General features: G+C 35.9%; 1 protein-coding gene and 1 long non-coding RNA gene across 2 annotated transcripts in view; one reads left to right on the forward strand and one right to left on the reverse strand.

Moving 5' to 3' along the window:
- LOC148229762 (uncharacterized) overlaps positions 1 to 175 on the reverse strand; it is a 63011-nt gene extending 62836 nt beyond the window's left edge. The window contains exon 1 of the long non-coding RNA XR_015811427.1: positions 129 to 175. This is a non-coding gene — a long non-coding RNA (uncharacterized LOC148229762). The remainder of the gene's footprint in view (positions 1 to 128) is intronic.
- The window catches only part of LOC148229760 (zinc finger SWIM domain-containing protein 4-like), a 93572-nt gene that overhangs the window by 71599 nt on the left and 2655 nt on the right, over positions 1 to 19318 (forward strand). The window contains exons 4-15 of the mRNA XM_088198044.1: positions 15514 to 15806; positions 15881 to 16168; positions 16235 to 16371; positions 16447 to 16602; positions 16677 to 16781; positions 16989 to 17128; positions 17199 to 17507; positions 17580 to 17742; positions 17813 to 18175; positions 18260 to 18542; positions 18613 to 18728; positions 18801 to 18951. Coding sequence (XP_088054170.1) covers positions 15514 to 15806; positions 15881 to 16168; positions 16235 to 16371; positions 16447 to 16602; positions 16677 to 16781; positions 16989 to 17128; positions 17199 to 17507; positions 17580 to 17742; positions 17813 to 18175; positions 18260 to 18542; positions 18613 to 18728; positions 18801 to 18951 — 2504 coding nt within the window. The remainder of the gene's footprint in view (positions 1 to 15513; positions 15807 to 15880; positions 16169 to 16234; positions 16372 to 16446; positions 16603 to 16676; positions 16782 to 16988; positions 17129 to 17198; positions 17508 to 17579; positions 17743 to 17812; positions 18176 to 18259; positions 18543 to 18612; positions 18729 to 18800; positions 18952 to 19318) is intronic.

Genomic DNA, 19318 nt, shown 5'->3' on the forward strand with positions numbered 1-19318 from the left:
CTCGGCTTGCAGTAGCGCATTTTTTAGTGAGCAAAAAAGCATTATTTTTATTGGTATTTTTTGCGATTTTTTTCTAGTCGCTTCTTTGTGTGTATGAGCCAAAGTCAAGCTCGTTTTTTATATCTTACATACATAAATATAGAAATTATTCGATGTAAGTTTTTTTAATGAATTACTGATATATGAATGTACGTAACAGTTAGTGTTCTCGAGTCAATGCATACATTGACTGGAAATTTTAGTTAAAGCTTACATTATTAGATTTCACGTTTAACTAGATAAACAGTGTATGAACTGACAGACGGGTTAAATTGTGAAGAAATCGTTCGTCTTTGATTTTAGTGTTTTGCAATACATATATTAGAACCGCCATTTTCAAATGCGAATGGATAGGATCAATTTTTTTTCCTATTTTAACCAGCCAACAGCGGAATTTAATTTTAAAAATCCCTACGTTTTTTATAAAACACAGCAGTTTTATTGGTTATATAAAAGGAACATACCACTAAATGACATTTTTATTACTTACTGAAATTTTGAGTTTTTGTAGTAATTTTTATTTCACATGACGAGTATAATTATGTTTTTTTTTAGAAAATGTGGTAATTAGGAACGAATCAGATTATTTATTTCTAATTTTCGTAGTGAATATTCCTGCCATTGAGAATACTCGCTCGTTTTCCGTTGACGTTGGCACAATTGTGAGCAAATATTTATAGGAAAGATTTAAATTTTGAGTCTTTTTCCCGGATGGTTGCGAAATAAATATTCTGGTGGTTTTTTAGTTGTTTATTTAATTAATATTATCTTCTTTAATTATTTCAGTATCCATTGACTATCTATTTAGCTATCTAAATTAAAAAAGGTCGTTCTAATAATTTTTTTCTATTATTCAAATTTTTGGGAGCAACTTCGAAAATAGTTTTCATTGCAACATAGTCGGGCGTAAAAAATGTGTTTAACTAATGAGTTGCTTATTTCTTTAATTTTTATTTTTAGCGCTGCAAAAGTTTACTTCAGGAAACTTTTTCAATCGAAGTCTCGGGCTAATTTTTGACACGTGAAGGCACAAAAGCCGAGAATTCCCGGATTATATCAACACAGAATCCTTAATAATACATACCATGTCATGTTTCATAGTGGTAATTCACAGAGCGGGTTGAATCCACCCTTTTTGACTTATTATGCTTAACGATGGGTTCCGTAGTATCTACCCGCAAAAACTAAAGATTATTGTGCTACAATTTTCTTTTTGTCTTTTTGTGTACACTCACAGAGATCATAAATTGACGACGTAATTTATTTTTGGTAATTAGTTTAACCATAAATTATATAATAAATTTAATTTAACCACACTGACGGTTTTTTTAACAAAAATGTAACACTTATGTTTTAATTTTGATATTAATCGATCCACAGAATAAAAAGGTTTTTCTGTGATCCGCGAAATTGCCATGTAGTATGGGATGAAAAACGACCTATCAATGAATTGATACAAGAAAATATTCTATACCAGTAAATATATGCAAATCGTTGAAGTGCTTCGCGTATCGCATCGCAACCTCTCTAGCATTTTTGATAACTTTTTAGTATATCACTTAATAGATAATGTAAGATCTTTTGTGTAATAGAATTTAATCAGAAAAAAATCAAAAGTATATATGAGCTTTTTCTTACATACTGCTACAGTACACTCACTATATATTGTGAAGAGGAGCATACTTTGTATGCAGAGGCGCAGTTTAGAATTTAGATCGAGTCCGAGCCTTCCATTTTGGTATTGCATTTATATTTCAGCATATTCTTTCAATTTTTTCGCTGCTCGGCCCCGCATTCAAATTGCATTCATTGTCAATTCATCAAGTCGGTCTCTCGCCATTTATCCACCGCGACTTGCCGGTCTTCCCGCGCCATTGAGGCCGGAGATAGAGTGCCTCTTCACGTATTCTTTTCACATCGACCCTGCTTGCATTCGAGCCCCCGACTCTGAATGACGGCTTCGAATTCGGCGCTTTCGCGCCAGCTTTACATTCGAAAGTAGAACTCGAAAGCTCTAGTAGAAAATGCTTCTGCTGCAATGGCTCAGTATTTAATCGTGAATACGTTAAATTTTTATACAACGCATAGTTTAATAAAAGACTCGACAAAAGCCTAACTCCGCCTGCAGAAAATGGCTAATGAACTTGAAGTATAATTATAATCATTTCTCTCCCAATTCATCGTGTGTTTTTTTACTTGTCATATTTATAGCTATAGATGAGTGACACAGCGAACTAATAATATTGATCTGCGGTTGTCGTGTCGTATACGGTCGCAATGTATAATTTATATCACAGCTCGGTCTATATGGGAGATTAATAATTTGGATGAAATCGGGGAGTATGAAGTTATTAATGCATCTCATTTTGCGGTTTGTGTGTTTCAAAAAAAATATAAACGTTTCAACGACATTCAATTACTGATGTCATTCTCCAGTTCAGAAAAAATAAAGAGCCGAGATGGCGACAATTTTCTTCTTAACTCATTTCGCTCTGCTTAATCACGGTCTTATTACATGTTTCTCAATCTGGCTTTCCTACTTATTTACTTGATTATCCAATGTTGAGGCGATTCTGTGAATTCGGGTGTTGCCTTAAAATTACTAAACGACATAATAAGCAACACCAATAGATCTCGTTTCTAGTATACTCTTCAAACCTATGTTGAATCGGTTTGTAAAAATATTTAATTTAATATGAGATATTTCGTAGCATCCTCGAATCTGGCTCCATTGTCTGGAATCTCAGCGAGTTGTTTGTTGTTGAAGTTTATCAGATATCTCTATAAGAGGGAGCGCGGATCGTATTCGTATTGTTAGGCGTATTGGGGTACAGTCGTTGCTTTCTTAGTCTACTTGATGAAGTTAAGGGGCGGTGACTTTTAGCGGGATTGCCTTGACGACTGGCAATTGCGCCCGACTGACCTTACAAGTCGCGCCATCCAGCTCCTCAATGAGTAGACAAACGCTTTCAGTCTAATTTTTGTAGAATGATCCACATATTTTTTAGGCCATTATGATTTTGGTTACATACGCAATATTTTCAGTAGTAGTATATTGTCCATCGATGATAAATATATAAAGCTTTTAGTTTATTTATGCTACTTTCATATGCTCTTTCTATTTATTTTTCAGAAAGTGCGCTACTAGTTAATAATTGTAACGCGACTATTTGAGTACACACGATTCATACTTTCATCCAAGTGCTGAAAATTAATAATACATTTTATTTTTGGCGACATATAATTAGCAATTTCGAGCGATAAAGGTTAATAAAAACGTTCGCACGACCGTAGGCACGTACGCCGATAGAGCACATAATTTATACGAGTTGTTAATAGAATTAAATAAAAATATGAAAAAAGATTATATGCATTAATTAAAAAAAAAATACAAAAGCTATTATTATAGATACTTTTGTTCCTACAATCGTTAATAGTTCTTTGCTATTTGAGTTGTTAGGAGCTAGATATGTGATCTCTTTTTTGCAGGCGTGTGTAGGTAATATGTTATTGAAAGGAAGCCATATTCTCGTGTCGGGCGCATTTCTATTCCTCTATGCTTATAAGAGTAATCTTTGATGTACATTCACCTATTCGATGCCATGGAACATGTTCCAAGAACGATTTGTTAGATATTTTTTAATGTGCCATTCCATAGTTCGCTTCGTTATAATAGACAAGTGTATGGAACCCCTCTCGGCGCGAGCGTTCGCCACAGGATGGGGGAATTCCTCCTGTCGAGAGTTATTTATTAAGCGGCGGCGTCGGTCACGTGGTCCCGGCACCTGCGCACTAGGAACATCAGGATCAGGTGCTGCCAGCTGCAACCATGCACCACGATCCCTCCCCGCGAACCCTCATCAACCCCCACCAACTTTGAGTTCGTCTCTCGAATAGAAAACTTTTTGCCCGCGAGCCTACTATATCTACTCGCAGTTATGCCGATAATGGATGTTCGGGGCGAGCCACGCGATTCGAAGATAATTCTGGTCGGTTATTGTCAGGAATGTGGATGTTGTGCCTAATTATGGGAGGTTGTGTGAAAATGGTATTTTAGGCACAAAAGTGGCTTATATAATTTATATTGGCTTGATCCTAAATGTAGCGTTATTATGTTATTAAATTATTTTCTTCAATATTCAAAGCGATGAATGTCATAAATTATCTATCGAAAATTGGTTGCCACTGTTTTCTTCATATATATATATATATAAAAGCACTCTAATGCACCAACAACATAGTTTTCGTCCGCATCGTTCCACGGTTATAAATCTCTTTTGCCTTTCAAAGGCGGTGACAAAATCCCTCGATTCAATCCTCAATAATTCAAGTCGACTTAGTCCATACCATGGACGTTATTTTAGATGTTTCCAAGAGGGAGGGGGGTAAAATTTGGTCAGTCAGTGGTCGTATTTTTAATATTTCTATTTCATTAAGATTCATAGTATTTCATTAAATGACATGCATTTTTTTGGCCTAATTCAAGGAGGTCCCTGTTTAGTCCACGTCACAGTGTGAAAACGCTCGGTTATCTAGCGTTCTTATTAAGACATTTTATAACAATATTACGAGTGAGAATCGAATAAAGTAAAAAGTAAACAGGAGAGCGCAAAAAACATTTATCCCTTCTCAGAAGTCAAAAATCCACGTCAAAAGTAATAAAATCGTGTCGTCAGATATCGGTAATGTTAAAAATAATCTGTAGTAATATCGGTAAGGATAGCTATCATATTTTTAAAACATAGTGTAATATCCACGCGCAGATAAACTAAGGAGCAATATGCGAGATGCGACGTCTGTCTGTATTTATTTTCTCCTTGAGAGATGAGTTTAACTTGACCTAATGGAAGTTCTAAATCCATAAGGTTTAGAACTTTCTAAAACAGCAAATGGATGGCAAATAAAGCTTCATAGACATTTTAGAGCAGCATATTCTTTCAGTTAAATTATATTTTCGCTAGTAGAAATGTATATCTACTGATGAAAATGTATTTGACTTCTCTATTAAAAATATACAACTTTACGGAAAAATACATATTTACTGTAACATTTATACATCGCATGTAAATAAATTTATATATTATATATTACTACATAAAATTTAAAATCATATAATTTTACTAGCACCTGCCAGATATATTATATTTTCACTGGTAAAAATATTGTATCTACCGGTGAAAAAGTATTTCGATACGATTTTACTGAAATGACATTTCAAAAAATATTTTCAATATAAACAATATTTTTTTTCATTTTCTTTGAGGGATGACCCGAGAATTTCTGGTTTAGAATCAGGGATGTCATTTAAGCTTTTTTTAATATTTCTATTTCATAAAGATTCACCAGTATTTGACTTTTTTAAAGCATTCGTTTTTCACGAGCTTCTACTTCGGAAGTTAAGTAACTTTTGTTCCTCAAATGAGCTATGGTAATCATCGCTCCGATGAGTATTTCGCTCATTCATTTACCATAGGAATTCAATCTGTATCCTCTGCTCTTTCTTCTCTTCATCGATGACATACAAGCGGTAATTGGGAATTCAGAATATTTATTGTATGTTGATGACCTAAAAGTATTCGCACAAATACTTTCTTTCGCTTTCCTTACAAAAATGTCTGAAATCGCTGTGGAGGTGGTCGATCGACATTTTCCAGATCTTCTTGCCCTGCAGAATTCTCTTATGGCTTAGGTTACTTTTATGTTGTAATGTCAACAAGCACACCGAACATATGTATTTGTGCTGACAGATTCAATCATTTTGCATAAAACATTGTCTATAATTAAATGTTACAGGAAGAGATTCAACTAGGAAATTTTAAAATACAAAAGCTAGTCTACTATATGTAGGTATAATATGTAGTGTCCCAACCATAACAAGACAAATCTTTATCAACTATAAATTAACTTTTGTTTTACCCATTTATAGTCTCTAAATTATTCTCTGCTAGTTTCCATTCTGGACACTTCTTGTGATTACAAATGCTACTCCGTATATTGTAACTATTTCGGCAACTTCTGTTGCGAGCTTGTGAATCCACAGAATAAATAGTATATAAGCAGATCAGTGCCGATAAATCTATTCTCGATGATAAAACCCTTGAATTATTGAGTGAGCTGCCGCTCCTGTAAATCTTCAAAAGACAGCACGTATAGTCAACGTTCCCCTCCTTTGGTCGTGTACTAATATAAGCCCTGTACACTTTTGACATTAGCACGCGTCGCACAGTGCATAATATTATTATGAATGGACGGGGCAATTACCGTTCGTTGACTGACCGATGCCACCGGGTCCGATTCGGCCCGGTGCGACTCGTACGGGAAGTTTCGGGGTAAACGGCCTGGCTGCCATCTCCCCTCCGGATCGAATGGTTGAGCAGCCTTGATCGCATCCATTAAATAGTAAATCCCCCCGCGTACGTGTATACACGCGCGCGCGCTCCTATACGGGGTTGTTGTAGTAGGTACATTGGCGGACGACTCGTCTTACCGATGTATTCACCCCACCGGGGGGTGGTTGCGCCTGTGGGAGTACTAATGGGGTTATAGTTGCCCCGGCGACAGGGCTTCTCAAACGCGAGAGATGCGTGTCAGGTTATTCGGCGCCGATGCGCAATAAGGGCGACGCGTTTTAACCCACATTCTAAATAGGTCGTTCTTCTTGCGCCGTGTCCGCGTACGGACATTGGCGACTATCCGCCTGCAACTTTGATAATCACGACAAGCATTCTAAACTTTAATTGGATATTTCATTTCAATAGCAGCTGAAGGATACTGTATTTAGGCATTGTTATGTGTGGTATTTTACACGATTGAGCCATAAAAAACGCCAACCACACGTCTCTACAACACCACATTTCTAAGGCCTCAAGCTTGTTCTTGTTGGTCACGAATACAGTCCATATACCAGGCTTGGACATCAAGTCTATCGCTGGTCGATTGCGACACAGTGTATCGAGATATTCACAATCGGTTTTGAGGCTGAAGAAGTGTGACTCTGCAGCCAAATAGACACTGGTTACAGTTATTGACATATATAGAGAGATGATGCCGCTATCAGGTGGTGGAGTTGAAATGAAAAAAAATGGAATTCGGAGAGTCTTCGTTGGCGTGTCGAGTTGTATTATTGTTGGCTGTGATTTCGGTCAAGCAGCTGGGAGTTGTCGAGATGTCTTCTCGTGATGCTTTTTGAATGCAGTTTCCTAGTTCGTATCTGTTTGTGACTTCGTGGAGTCTCTGGCGTCTTCATTCTACGTCTCTCTCCTCTGTTACCACGTGTCACGTATTTTATAATGTTGGTTTGAGGCGGCTTTTGAGTATCGCAGATGAATCTAATTGCATCGCTTTTTGGACACACACAAAATGTGTTCATTTTTTAAGAGAGAAACGGTCCAGATGGTAACACAGCGATCGGTAACGCAAGGGTAGAAAACAATATTATTATGTGCAGGGTAAAATATATAGTTTAGTTTGTATAATTTCCACGAGGAATGGGGATTAGCCTATTTTTAATCATTGTTAAAAAGTAATGCTGCTGTTTGATATGTGACGTTTCTGTCGTAATACTTAAAATAAGGAATTTGGAGCGCCATTTCGACATGTTTCATGTTAAATTTCAATCTGAGTTTCCTATTAATTTTAAAATTAGGATAAAGTAGTTGCAAGAACTAAAATTTGACTTAATTTAAGATGTTTTCAAAGCTAATAGAGCAATCTGTTATTTACTAGCGAGTTATCATTTTTTCTGAGAGCGAATTTTTTAAAGAAACTAAATTGAATTCGCCGATTCACTAATTGAAAAAAAGACATTCAAGATATACAATAATCTCGAAGTATAAAAATGCAAATATTATCCATTCATCGATTAACTCGGTAGATATGTTCCAGGAAATATCGCGTAAATCAATTGTAATGAAATTATCGATTTAAATTTATTTAATCGATTGGAAGAAAATGTCTTTATCGCGACTTTTTCAAATACAATGCAATGAAATGAAAAGACGAACTTAATACAGATTTGAACAAATACAGACTTGATTTTACACACAGATGTGAGGTGGTGAAACCGAAGCAAGTTTTTGCAAATATTTTGCGATTTGTTGGACGAAATCATTAATTTTCTTGAATCAAGAGGAGATGATTATCAAAATCTGTTCGATTGAAATTGGCTGTGTAACTTAGCATTCTTGACTGATTTCACAGAAAAACTAAGTTTGTTGAATTTAGATTTACAAGGTAAAAACAGCACCGTCTCTGATTTGATTAGTATCATTTCTGAGTTTAGTTAGCTATGATCTCAGGGATAAACGTTGTGACGGATTTCCAAAATTTAAAAATAAATACATACTTGCTATCATTTCAATACAGAAAAATACATCTCCGAAATACAGAACGTCCTACAAGATTAAAAAAATATTTAATGATTTAAAAAAATGAAATTCTGGTTCAATCTATTATCAATCTATTCAAGGATGGCGTGGATATTCAATCAGATGTAAATACATTTTAAGAGCTGTTTAATTTTGACAATAAGCGCTTGAAAATTAAATTATTACTTTGCAATTTAATATTTCTTTGAAAGCCGGGTCTTTGGACAAATATTTTTGCAAATATATTTGTAACGTATGTGGGACAACACTCGATGAATCCAGATGAGTATCGCCGCACATACGCGTAGGCCTTAATTTTACTGATTTTTCTCTATTTTTCGTTTGTAAATTTGATTAATTTATTACTTCTCCGATGGTAATAATATTCATTAGTAATAATATTTCGAAATTATCATAAAAATGTTATTTATTTTAATGGGAAAATACATAAGAAATATTTTTTTAATTTGCCAATATTACGTATGTTCTGTTTCATTCATATTTTCTAGTGAATTTTTGAAATTTAAATTGTTTTTTTCATCTCGGCGGTACATATATTTATCAATGATATTTGAATATCATTCGTTTTAAGTGAGAAAAATACGTATATTACGTACTCAATTTAAAAACCTCTTATGTGTTTCTTGGAATAGATACCATAAGTCATAGATGCTCTTCAAAGATTCTAGATTCAAAATGGAAGTAAATATGTTCAATAATTTAAAAATAATTACGATAATAATTAAAAAAAATGTATATCGATTTTATCAATGCTGGTGTTCAAGTGTGCGTATGCACTGTACATACATGTGAAGATATTATTATAAAATAATAATGTTTTTACGTAATATTATCTTCAATATGTTTCCAATACAGATGATTTGTTGTTATAATATTATTGAGATTATTATTATATTATTGGGATGACTTGAACGCATCACAAAAACAAGCAACATGTGCTTCATATTTCAATTTATGTTTCACGCGTAACAAATTACTTTTAGGCACACAAAAAAAAAATTTGCACGTATATATTTTAGAATGTGTTTTGAATGAATTGTTTTCAAAACTCTTTGTTATTGCTTTTTATATTATACTTTCTTGTGTTTGTATTTCTATACATTATTCAGATAAAAAAATTACAATAAAATGTTTAGAACCACTAAATTACTTGACCAACAAAGCAACATTTATTCTAATATACAGGCGGCCCTCGACTTTTGCACATAATTGGTTCCTGAAAATGTGTGCGAATGTTAAAATATTTATTTATCAAGTAAATAAAATATGTTTAAGAGGCGTTTAAGAGACACGTTTAAGTGGGGTTTGCGGGTGTTTCCTTTAAAAAGTTAAAAAGAGTTAACTGTTTTCCACTATTCTTATTCTTTTCTTCATATAGTATTTTATAACATGCTTTGTTTTGATTGATCGCCCCACGCACTTGAGATATGCGTTCTTCATTAGGATCACAATCTTCCATAATATTTAAAAAATTGTCAAGGTGCGTGAAGGCTTCATTCATATTTTTCATTGTTAAAGAGTTTTCCAAAATAAACCTGTCTCATCTACATTAAATATTTGGCTAGAGGAATATTCTACATCTTCGATAATTTTGGATAATTAAGAAATAAATTCTTTTTCATCATCTTTATCCGCATCAGCCGATTCTCCAGTAAATTTAATATTATGAAAGGAATACCTCATTTTAAAATTATAAAACCAACCGTTACTTGCTAGAAAAACCGTGTTAAAATTTTTTTTAATCTATCCTTCCAATCTTTGTGCAAACTGAGAGCTTTTGCTTGAATAATTGAAATACTCAGAGGGACATCTTTTTGATGTTGGTCATCGATTTACGATGACAAAGATTTTCCATTTCATCCATGTTTTTTTTTGCTGTGTTTTCTTGGAAACATATCATTAAATATTGTGGAAATATATCTTTATTTTCCACAATTTTGAACGTATTCTTTAATTATATTTTTATTTTGCGAAATTGAACATATCGTAGACCTGTTTGTATCATACGAACGTCCGATTGAAGCAAAAGATTCACCGCTATCAGAACGTTTAAAAAAAAAAAAATTAAATTAAAAATTTTTTTTTTTAGATGTGCGAAATAGCGAATTGTGCGAAAGTCGAACGTTCGAAAGTCGAGGGCCGCCTGTATAAGTAAATAAAATAATCATAAGTTGATAAAAGTAAGACGTAAATAAAAAAGGTTATTAATACAATGTTGAGAACCACTGAATTTGCTTCATCAAAAAATATGTTATTGTAAATAAATTAATACAATAATTAAAAATGATGATAAATGTGAGACGTAAATAATATAATCATAAGTTGATAAAAGTGAGACGTAAATAAAGAAGTTTACAATAACATGTTGAGAACCACCGAATTTCCTCATACATATTTACTATATATGTAATATAATAAATTAAAATATTAATACTAAAAAAAAAAAAAAAAAAAAATTAACTCACTTCCATGTACATACTATGTATATGTTAAAAATAATGCACTACTCAAAGGGTTAGAAATATATAGTGAATATTTGAATTCTATGTTTTGGATCTATGTATTTTTGTATTCTTAAAATATTTAAACATAAAAATCGGGCGAGTTTGACGAAGATGTATTCACACTTATTGTTAATAAATTATTCTCCTGAAATTGATGCACAATCTTTCAATTAAATATTCCTTGGCTATGTATTTTTTGTCATTATGTGTCAGAAAAAAAATATAGTCGATAGTTGGATATCCCTGCCATATACTATACGGACCCTGCCTAATATATTCTACTTTTTTTAAGCGTCGATGTATTCAAAATTTGTTTTAGCAGGTCTTAGTAAGCCACTGATTAATGGAATGGGTAGGGGGATGTTTTGACCAGGGTTTTATAGTGTAACTGCTAAATTTGCCATAGACATAGTTTTCTATGCTTTTATAGTACAAATTTGCGAACTAACCATTTATTGAACAAGGCCAGTGAAGCCTTGGTGAACGGATATTTATATTATTCATTAATTTAAATCCCTACATATGCCATTGTACTTAACCTATTTGTAAAACATATTATTAATCCTCTGATTGTCAAAATATACATCGTCAACGGTAATATTGATTATTCGGTTTATAATAAGCATCACCTGTCAATTCCGCGTAAATTTGGTCTTATGTAACATACAAACGTTAGGTCTATGGGAATCGAGGTACACATGTTAATCGAATCCTTATCGAATTCCCATCGTCGTTGCGGGTCTCTTGTTGTATATACGAACCACGCTCGTGTACCGAAGGCGTCTCGGCTACCCTCCGTCGCCACTCGACTTGCGGTTCGTTTGCAATTCACATGAGAGGGGTGGAAATATCCAGTTTCTCATGCAATAGGAGCAGCGAGCGGGGCTCGAGGGCCTCACGGGGGCCGAATTTTCAAAGACCCCCGGTGATGAGGAGAGCTTTTGAAAATGCGCTGTGCGGCGGCAATGGTATTGGGAAAAGGGAAAATTATGCCGCCGTTCATACATAATCGAGAGATGTCCGTCTCTGTATTGCGCGAATATTTCCAATTTATGCCCGCAGGGCGGCACGCGAGGGTTCATTTCCCATTTCGTTCGTTAAATATTGAGTAAGAGAGCCTTAAAAAATCACGGCATTCCGTTTATTATGCACATACAATATTTTTAAGGTTCATTTTTCCAACGAAGATGTCATACTCCTCGTACGTTTGTATATATTCTTGTATTGAAATTTAAGAATGGCCGGAATTTGTGCCATGTTACCGAACCGGGAGGCTTTTACAGTAGTACTTGTCTCTCAAACTCCGGGAAATTCGAGGCTGTTCATAAAACTAACTTTGACGTGACACGTACAGAATTTCTTCTTTGAATATTACACAGCAGGAACCAAGTGTTTTTTCGTGAGAATGAGAGTATTTCCGATCGACTTTATGTATTGCGTTCCTTGTGAAGAAAAGCATTGAAACATTTGGTTAGGTATAATACTCTTATTTCGAGATAATACACATAGCGTTATTGTATTATATTTAGTGTTTCTTCTCGATAATTTGTCGAGAAAAATACAAATTAATAGTTTTTCATTTCTCGAGAATTTTCATAAAATATTTTTTTTTGGTAAGAACTAAATTTATACGAATATTTTTAATTGATTTAAAACTGTTGCAATTTAAAAAAAATAGGGTGTAAATCTATTAAATTCACAGCTGCGTGCAGAGCAGGTGGCTATAAAAGAGACAGAGATTAACTTTCTTAAAAATTTGTCATTTAACAAAAAATAATAATGTAAGGATCAATAACTTGAGAATGATTATATTATCAAGTCTTTGGCAAGGATTCGTTCGCCTTCGCCGGCTATCGGGAAAGGACTATTGCTCACACGATAATTGGTCACAAATCGATCGCTCACAAGACTTTTCAGAATAGTTGCAAATTATGGCGGGAGTTAAAAAAACATATTTCCTATATAATAATTGAATATATTGGAATAATATGCTATATTTAGTTTAACAAATCAGCAGCTTTCATAATTAAAATTATCCATATGCTTCCAATTTTTAAATTAAAAATACCTAATTGCCACATTATTATTTAACCCGGGTATTTTCTTGTAAAACTGGATAAAATTATTTAAAAAATAATGTATAGATATTGCTTTCACTTTTGTGTCCTGTTAATTTTGCGATAGATTTGTGAGAAATTTTCGATGTGAGAAGTTGCCTTGTGACCAATTGTCATGTGAGCAATGATCACCGAACCTTCGTGGAGCTCTCCGATTCACAGCTGTTTTAGTGTAGTAGTTCGCGTCCTCGGTGCCTTACGAGGACTTTCTCGAAGAGCTTGAGAGCCTAGAGAAATAAGGAAGAACAAATTCCAACATCTTTATGTTTTGTTGAAGTATGTAACTAAATAAGCAAATGAGATTTAGTAGCACTTCTTCATTATCGATTCAAATTCAAGTTTGTTGGAGGAAATATTAGAAACGATGACTTACATAGAGTCACGGAGACTTGCTGAACATTATTAAACTACCCCTCGGAAACATTCGAGTGTTTGTGTAATACGGACTACGCTAAGATTTTTTAAGAGACAATGGCACTGCTGCACGTATGTGTGAGCTAAAATGAAACAATTCGTATTTTACAAGGATTGAATCGAATCGGCGGGGGCTTTGTGTCGCCGGAATTTGATTACTGACGAAATCTGCGAAATAGGGGAGAGGCGAATTCAGAAGAAATCTGTGAGATAGGTGGTAGTCGAATGAGAGTGTCGGTCGAGAGAGAGACAGAGAGAAGATACTGATTGTGCGGTTACACTCGGTGGCGCGGTGATAAACGGAGCTCCGTGCCATTAAGGTGGGCAACGGGCGAATCGCCCGTCGACGGAGGCCGCTCCCGGGCTCGTTGTCGTCGTAAAAAAGCGCGTAAAAACGCCGATTAAAACAATTACCACCGCCAAGGCGACGATCGACCGGCGAGAAGGTCGCCGCCCGCAGCCGCTGCCAAAAAAACTGAGCCGACAATGGAAAAGGTCGCCGGTCGCGCACGTCCACGAAATTCGTGCAATCTTCTCTTTGTGCTAGCGAGCGTTATCATATTTTTTTAAATCATACGTGTACATTGGAGATCTTAAGCATTCTCTGGTAACACCACATCTCAAAGACTCGGATCAGTTTTAATGTGTCTGTCTAATCTTTACTTATTATAAGTTGACCAGACGTCCTCCCTTGAGGAAGATTGTCCTCCTCAAAAATTTTGTCTTCCTTTTGCCCTTCTTTGAGCAAAAACATCTGGAATGGTTATTTGAGCTTTCTTCTCATTAAAAAAATCTTTGTCCTCCTTGAACAAAAAATCTGGAATGATTATTTGAGCTTTCTCCTCATTAAAAAAATTGCCAAGAATAAGTTGTACCATTAGCTTAAATTTTTATACAATAAATCAAATTAAAAGGAAATTGTGTTTGCATACTGTGTTCATTACGTGAGAGTCCATTGTCTCTCGTATTCTCTGAGATCGCGTCTTAAAATTTCTAGGGGTAATTTTTTAACAGCCACAAAACTTTTTTTTTCTGTATGAGTTCCTAGCATGTGGCGAGAGGTGAATATATGCACGCGCACTCTCATATAGAATTTATATTCATGAGATACGTTTTTGGCGTCTCGTTTGAAAAAGCATCGCAAGAAAACGGCCCGCGGTTCTTACGAAGACAGCTGGTGCCCGAAAGACTTCTTGCTCGGTTTGCTTCGCCGTTTCTTTTTTCTTCCTTGTCCTCATCCACCTCCTCCTCCTCCTGTCGTTTTTACTTCAATTATTTATATCGGCCATGTGGGCTTAACGCTTTCAGTATGGAAATGCCGGTCGTTACCCGCATACATGCTCCGTTGTTGTTCTGCGACTTCCTTTCGCAACATCTTTACACACTTTACTTCATCGACTGCATAACGGGCGAAAGAATTTATAATTCACTTCGACGCCAATTAACGCTGACATTATCTCCCTTTCCCCGAGACGAGCTCAATTTTCCCGATAAATTATTCGTTTACGGTTTATAGCTCCACATACGCACGAATATCCTAAGCAAACACATGCTTGTGGTGATATATCTTTTACATATATATATATACATACATAATCACAACAGCAATTGCTATCATGCTTTTATGAACTGGAGCGCTATCATGTAAAAGCAAAACATTTCCGCGGCGTTTTTCTTTGAAAAAATCTTTTAATTGGCAATGGTTTTTTCCGGTCCATGGTGCGAATATGGTGTGTCCTTCTTGTATCACTTTCTTGACTTTTGCTTTGACTTCAATTCCAAAACTTCCTTGACATGGCGTTGCTTCTTATTCAGTTTGGCATCTTTTCTTATCAAGTTCTCAATTTTTTCGATTTTTTGTGTTGTGGTGTTTTGATGGATATATTTTGGAAGGATATCGTTTTTCTTTCATTGAACGCTCTTAATATATATATGAATGAGGCAAATATATGCTAGTAATTTAATTAAACAATCACGTGAATTTTGAGCATGATCATTTATAATTGGTTCTGTATTTCAGCTTTATTAATTATTTTATTTTTCACTCCGCAGAAACACTCCTGCAGATGGACAGGCAGCAGTTGCAAAAGTTCGTGCAATACCTGATATCAGAGCATCACACGGAAGTACTGCCCACCGCTCAGAAGTTGGCCGACGAGATTCTCCAGCAACAATCTGCGATCAACAAAATAGCAGGAGCGCCAGACCCCACAGCAGGAGCCGCCGCCGACGACGCTCACGCGTGGCATTTAGATGAGACCCAAGTCTGCGAACAAGTTCGAGCTTATCTACTTCAGAGCGGCTATTACAACGCCAATAAGCATTTAAATTCGTTATTTTCTAAGGTGAGCGCCGTTTCTAGTGTGATGCGCATACCTGTTCCAGTCGCCGAATAATTTTTGTGTTTCAATTTTCGAAGGTACGCGAGATGTTACGTGCTCAGGACTCGAACGGCCCCAGGATGTTGACTCTGATGACTGATCAGTTCTTGTCGGACCCTCGGCTTTTTCTGTGGCGCAATCAAAACATGCCGATGACGAACAAATGTAGGCAGTTGTGGGAGCAGCTTGGTGCTTTGTGGGTTTGCATAGTCCTTAATCCTCGCAGCAGCGCCCAGGAGAGACAGCACTGGAGGGGCTTGCTTCAAAAGTGGGCTGCTGTAGAAGTTTGCCCGCCGGAAGATCCAGATTATAGAACGCTGCCTCCGGTTAGTATTTTTTGTGACTGAATCACTCGCGATAAGCGCATATTATAAATAATGTGTTCATTTCAGTACCATTCGAGAGATCGCGAAAGGACCGAAAGGGACAGAGATCGAGATCACAGGGATAGGGAGCGCGACAGGCACCGCGGCGATAGAGATGAGAGAGATAGGGACAGGCACAGGGCAGATAGAGATGATAGAGACAGGTATGTGTTTTGAATTTGGTTAAATCGTTGACAAATTGGCGATTATAATCTGTTAAATTATCATTGATCTTTCAGAGAGAGGCATCGGGAGAGAGAAAGGGAAAGGGAGCGTATCAGACAGAGGGATTTAGACCGAGATAGAGAAAGGAACATATTTAATCATAATTTTAATCATCATAATAATTTACACTCTGGAGATAGTTCTGAAGAAGATGTAATATATAATAATAAGTAAGCGATTATATTTTATACGTTTGAATATATATTGATTATGACACTGTTTCATTTTATTGTGATATTTTTAGTTATGAAACGTATAGACGTGCTAGTAAACGAATGCGCTTGCATAGTAATAGAGCATCATTATCTAATCCCTGGGCCAATGCAACACCACGTACAGTCTTCCATAAGTAAGTATTGCTCATTTATGACAATGCGGGTAAATCGATAAGTCAGTTACTTGAATGTGAGCATTCACCCGATCAATTATTTTGTGAATAAGAAAAGAGGCAACTGATTTTTTATTTATCCTCATATGTACTATACAGCGAAGCTTCTTTGAATTTCATTCGCCCATCGACCAACAGAATTTTAATGAATATTTATGTATGTTTTAGAGCCCTCGATGCAGTTCAACTCTCATGGGAAAATGAACACCTAAAAAATATATTAGCTAGTGATACTTACACCGATGTTGAATCTGATTTATCTTCAAATTATCCAATGTTTAATGAATTAAATCAACCTTTATGGCATGGTTAGTTATCTTTGACATTGTTAAGCTACTGTTTTATATGCTAAAATAATTCTATAAATTTATTTTATAGAACATTTAGGTGTCGTTGGTGCTCGTGTTGAAGCATTGCGTGCTGGAGGCTTGACTTCGAGTGCCCGTCGTTTAGCAGCGGCTTGCGCTCGCGGTTTAAGAAAACGGGCAGCAGCTGCTGCCATTCGCTGGGCTAAGGCTTTACCGAATGAGCCCGGCCCGAGTAGTAGTAGTACGGGTTCTCGTACAGCCTCTTCCATAGCTTTAGCATCGCACACGGATCCTACCGCTTGTGCTTCGCCAACGACGGCTGCACCAGCTCCGGTTGGAACTTGCGCTTTGACATATAACGATAGGTGTCTCGCTCAAGGTACGTTTTTGGTGATTTAATAAATCTGCACAACGTAATCAATGTGTTAATATTGTTTTATTGAATTTGCAGATAGTCCGTATTGGATGGGTTATCCGTTAGAGGCAGTCTGGTTTATATTCGACTGTTTAGCCGAGGCGTGTATAGTTGTGGAAGATCCCATTTTGCGGGTTCCTAGGATATTGCCATATTTAGATAATTTAATAGAAGACTCTCATACAAATATACCTCCTAGGTAAGCATCATTTTTATTTGGATGTAATTCGTAACAATTTAAGTTATATATTGTTTTAATATTTTTGTAGATATCAACATATAACTATTCCCGGTACTGATAAAGAGTCGTATCTTTGTCTTGCACTGGAGGCCGCTCTGCTGGGTCTCGGTCGCCGTAGAGCTGCCGGTGCAAGTATAGCGGCTCAAGAAAAGGCACTGCTAGTGGAAGAACGTCTCGTCGGAAGGTTACACGCCCTTCAACCGGATGCGCAGCTCGCTGCCGTTCTTAAGAGAGTGGCACAAACTTTATTGGACGCTGGACCTTCTAGTACGCTCGGAACGCATCTGCCTCCGGATTCAGCTCCAGCGCATACCTTTGCCCATTACTTATTTTTGGCTTTATTAGACTTTTATCCAGATTTAGCGTATAGGGTTGGATTGAGAGCAATGAGGTAAATTTTTTAAAGAATAAACTTAATATATAAATATATTTGCGCATATATTTATATTTGTTTTTTTTATTTTAATCTGTTTAGGCTATCAGTATTAGACGAAGATCAATGCAGCGGTAGCAATGTAGGCGGAGAGTGTGGATGGGCCGCAGCCGAAGCGCAGCAAGCAGCTTTAGCTAGTGCGTTATTGGCTGCGGCTCGCGGTGATCCGGCTCGTTTGGCTGCAGTTTTGGAAGCTGCTCGTAGACATGTTCGTAGTCCTGCTCAATTATTTCGTCTTGCACAAGATGCGCTGCGCAATGCGGCACCTGATGCAGGTCCTCGACATCCACCCTTGCTGAATGTCGCTTTTGAGTTGGGACTTCAGGTAATTAGATGCACATTATATACTGATCTTATTAGTATATAAAATCTTACAACATCTCAATAAATTTCAGGTAATGCGAATGACATTGTCGTCATTGAATTGGAGAAGGCGCGAAATGGTTCGTTGGTTAGTCACGTGTGCCACCGAAATTGGTATCGAAGCCCTCTTATCTATAATGCAAAATTGGTACGAATTTTTGCTTTTTTCGGCATACTCATTATATTAAAATTATTAATAAAATATTATTAATATTATTAGGTATCAATTATTCACACCGACTGAAGCAACCGGTCCAGTAGCCACTACCGTGATGTCTCATACGACTATGATAAAATTGAATCTCACATTTGAGCAGCATGAGAAAGTTGCAAATTGCGCACGGAACCTTGCATTACAATGTGCAACTAAGGTTATTATTATTATTTATACAGTATTTATTTTAGTGATTAACAAATGTTGCTACGAAAGAGATATTTTAATGAAAAATTGTGTAATGTTAATTTTGTATTTGACATAAACAATGTTCATAAATATTGTTAATGTTTTTAGCTTTATAGGCCGATGATACAACATGTGTGTCATTACCTAGACAATTGCACATGGCGGATGACCATGTTTGTGCCTGTGCCATGTTTTTATTAAACATTATTAGTCTACAGCGCAACCCATTTATCATTTTTTTTATCAGAATCCAGGAGTCCTAAACCTCATTAACAACATTTATATTCAAATTCTTTTTTTCAATTACTTTTTTTATTAATTCTTAAAATTCATCT

Source organism: Plectrocnemia conspersa, unplaced genomic scaffold, assembly GCF_051122295.1.
Source record: "Plectrocnemia conspersa isolate PC_06_02 unplaced genomic scaffold, ASM5112229v1 ptg000011l, whole genome shotgun sequence".
Lineage (NCBI taxonomy): Eukaryota > Metazoa > Arthropoda > Insecta > Trichoptera > Polycentropodidae > Plectrocnemia > Plectrocnemia conspersa.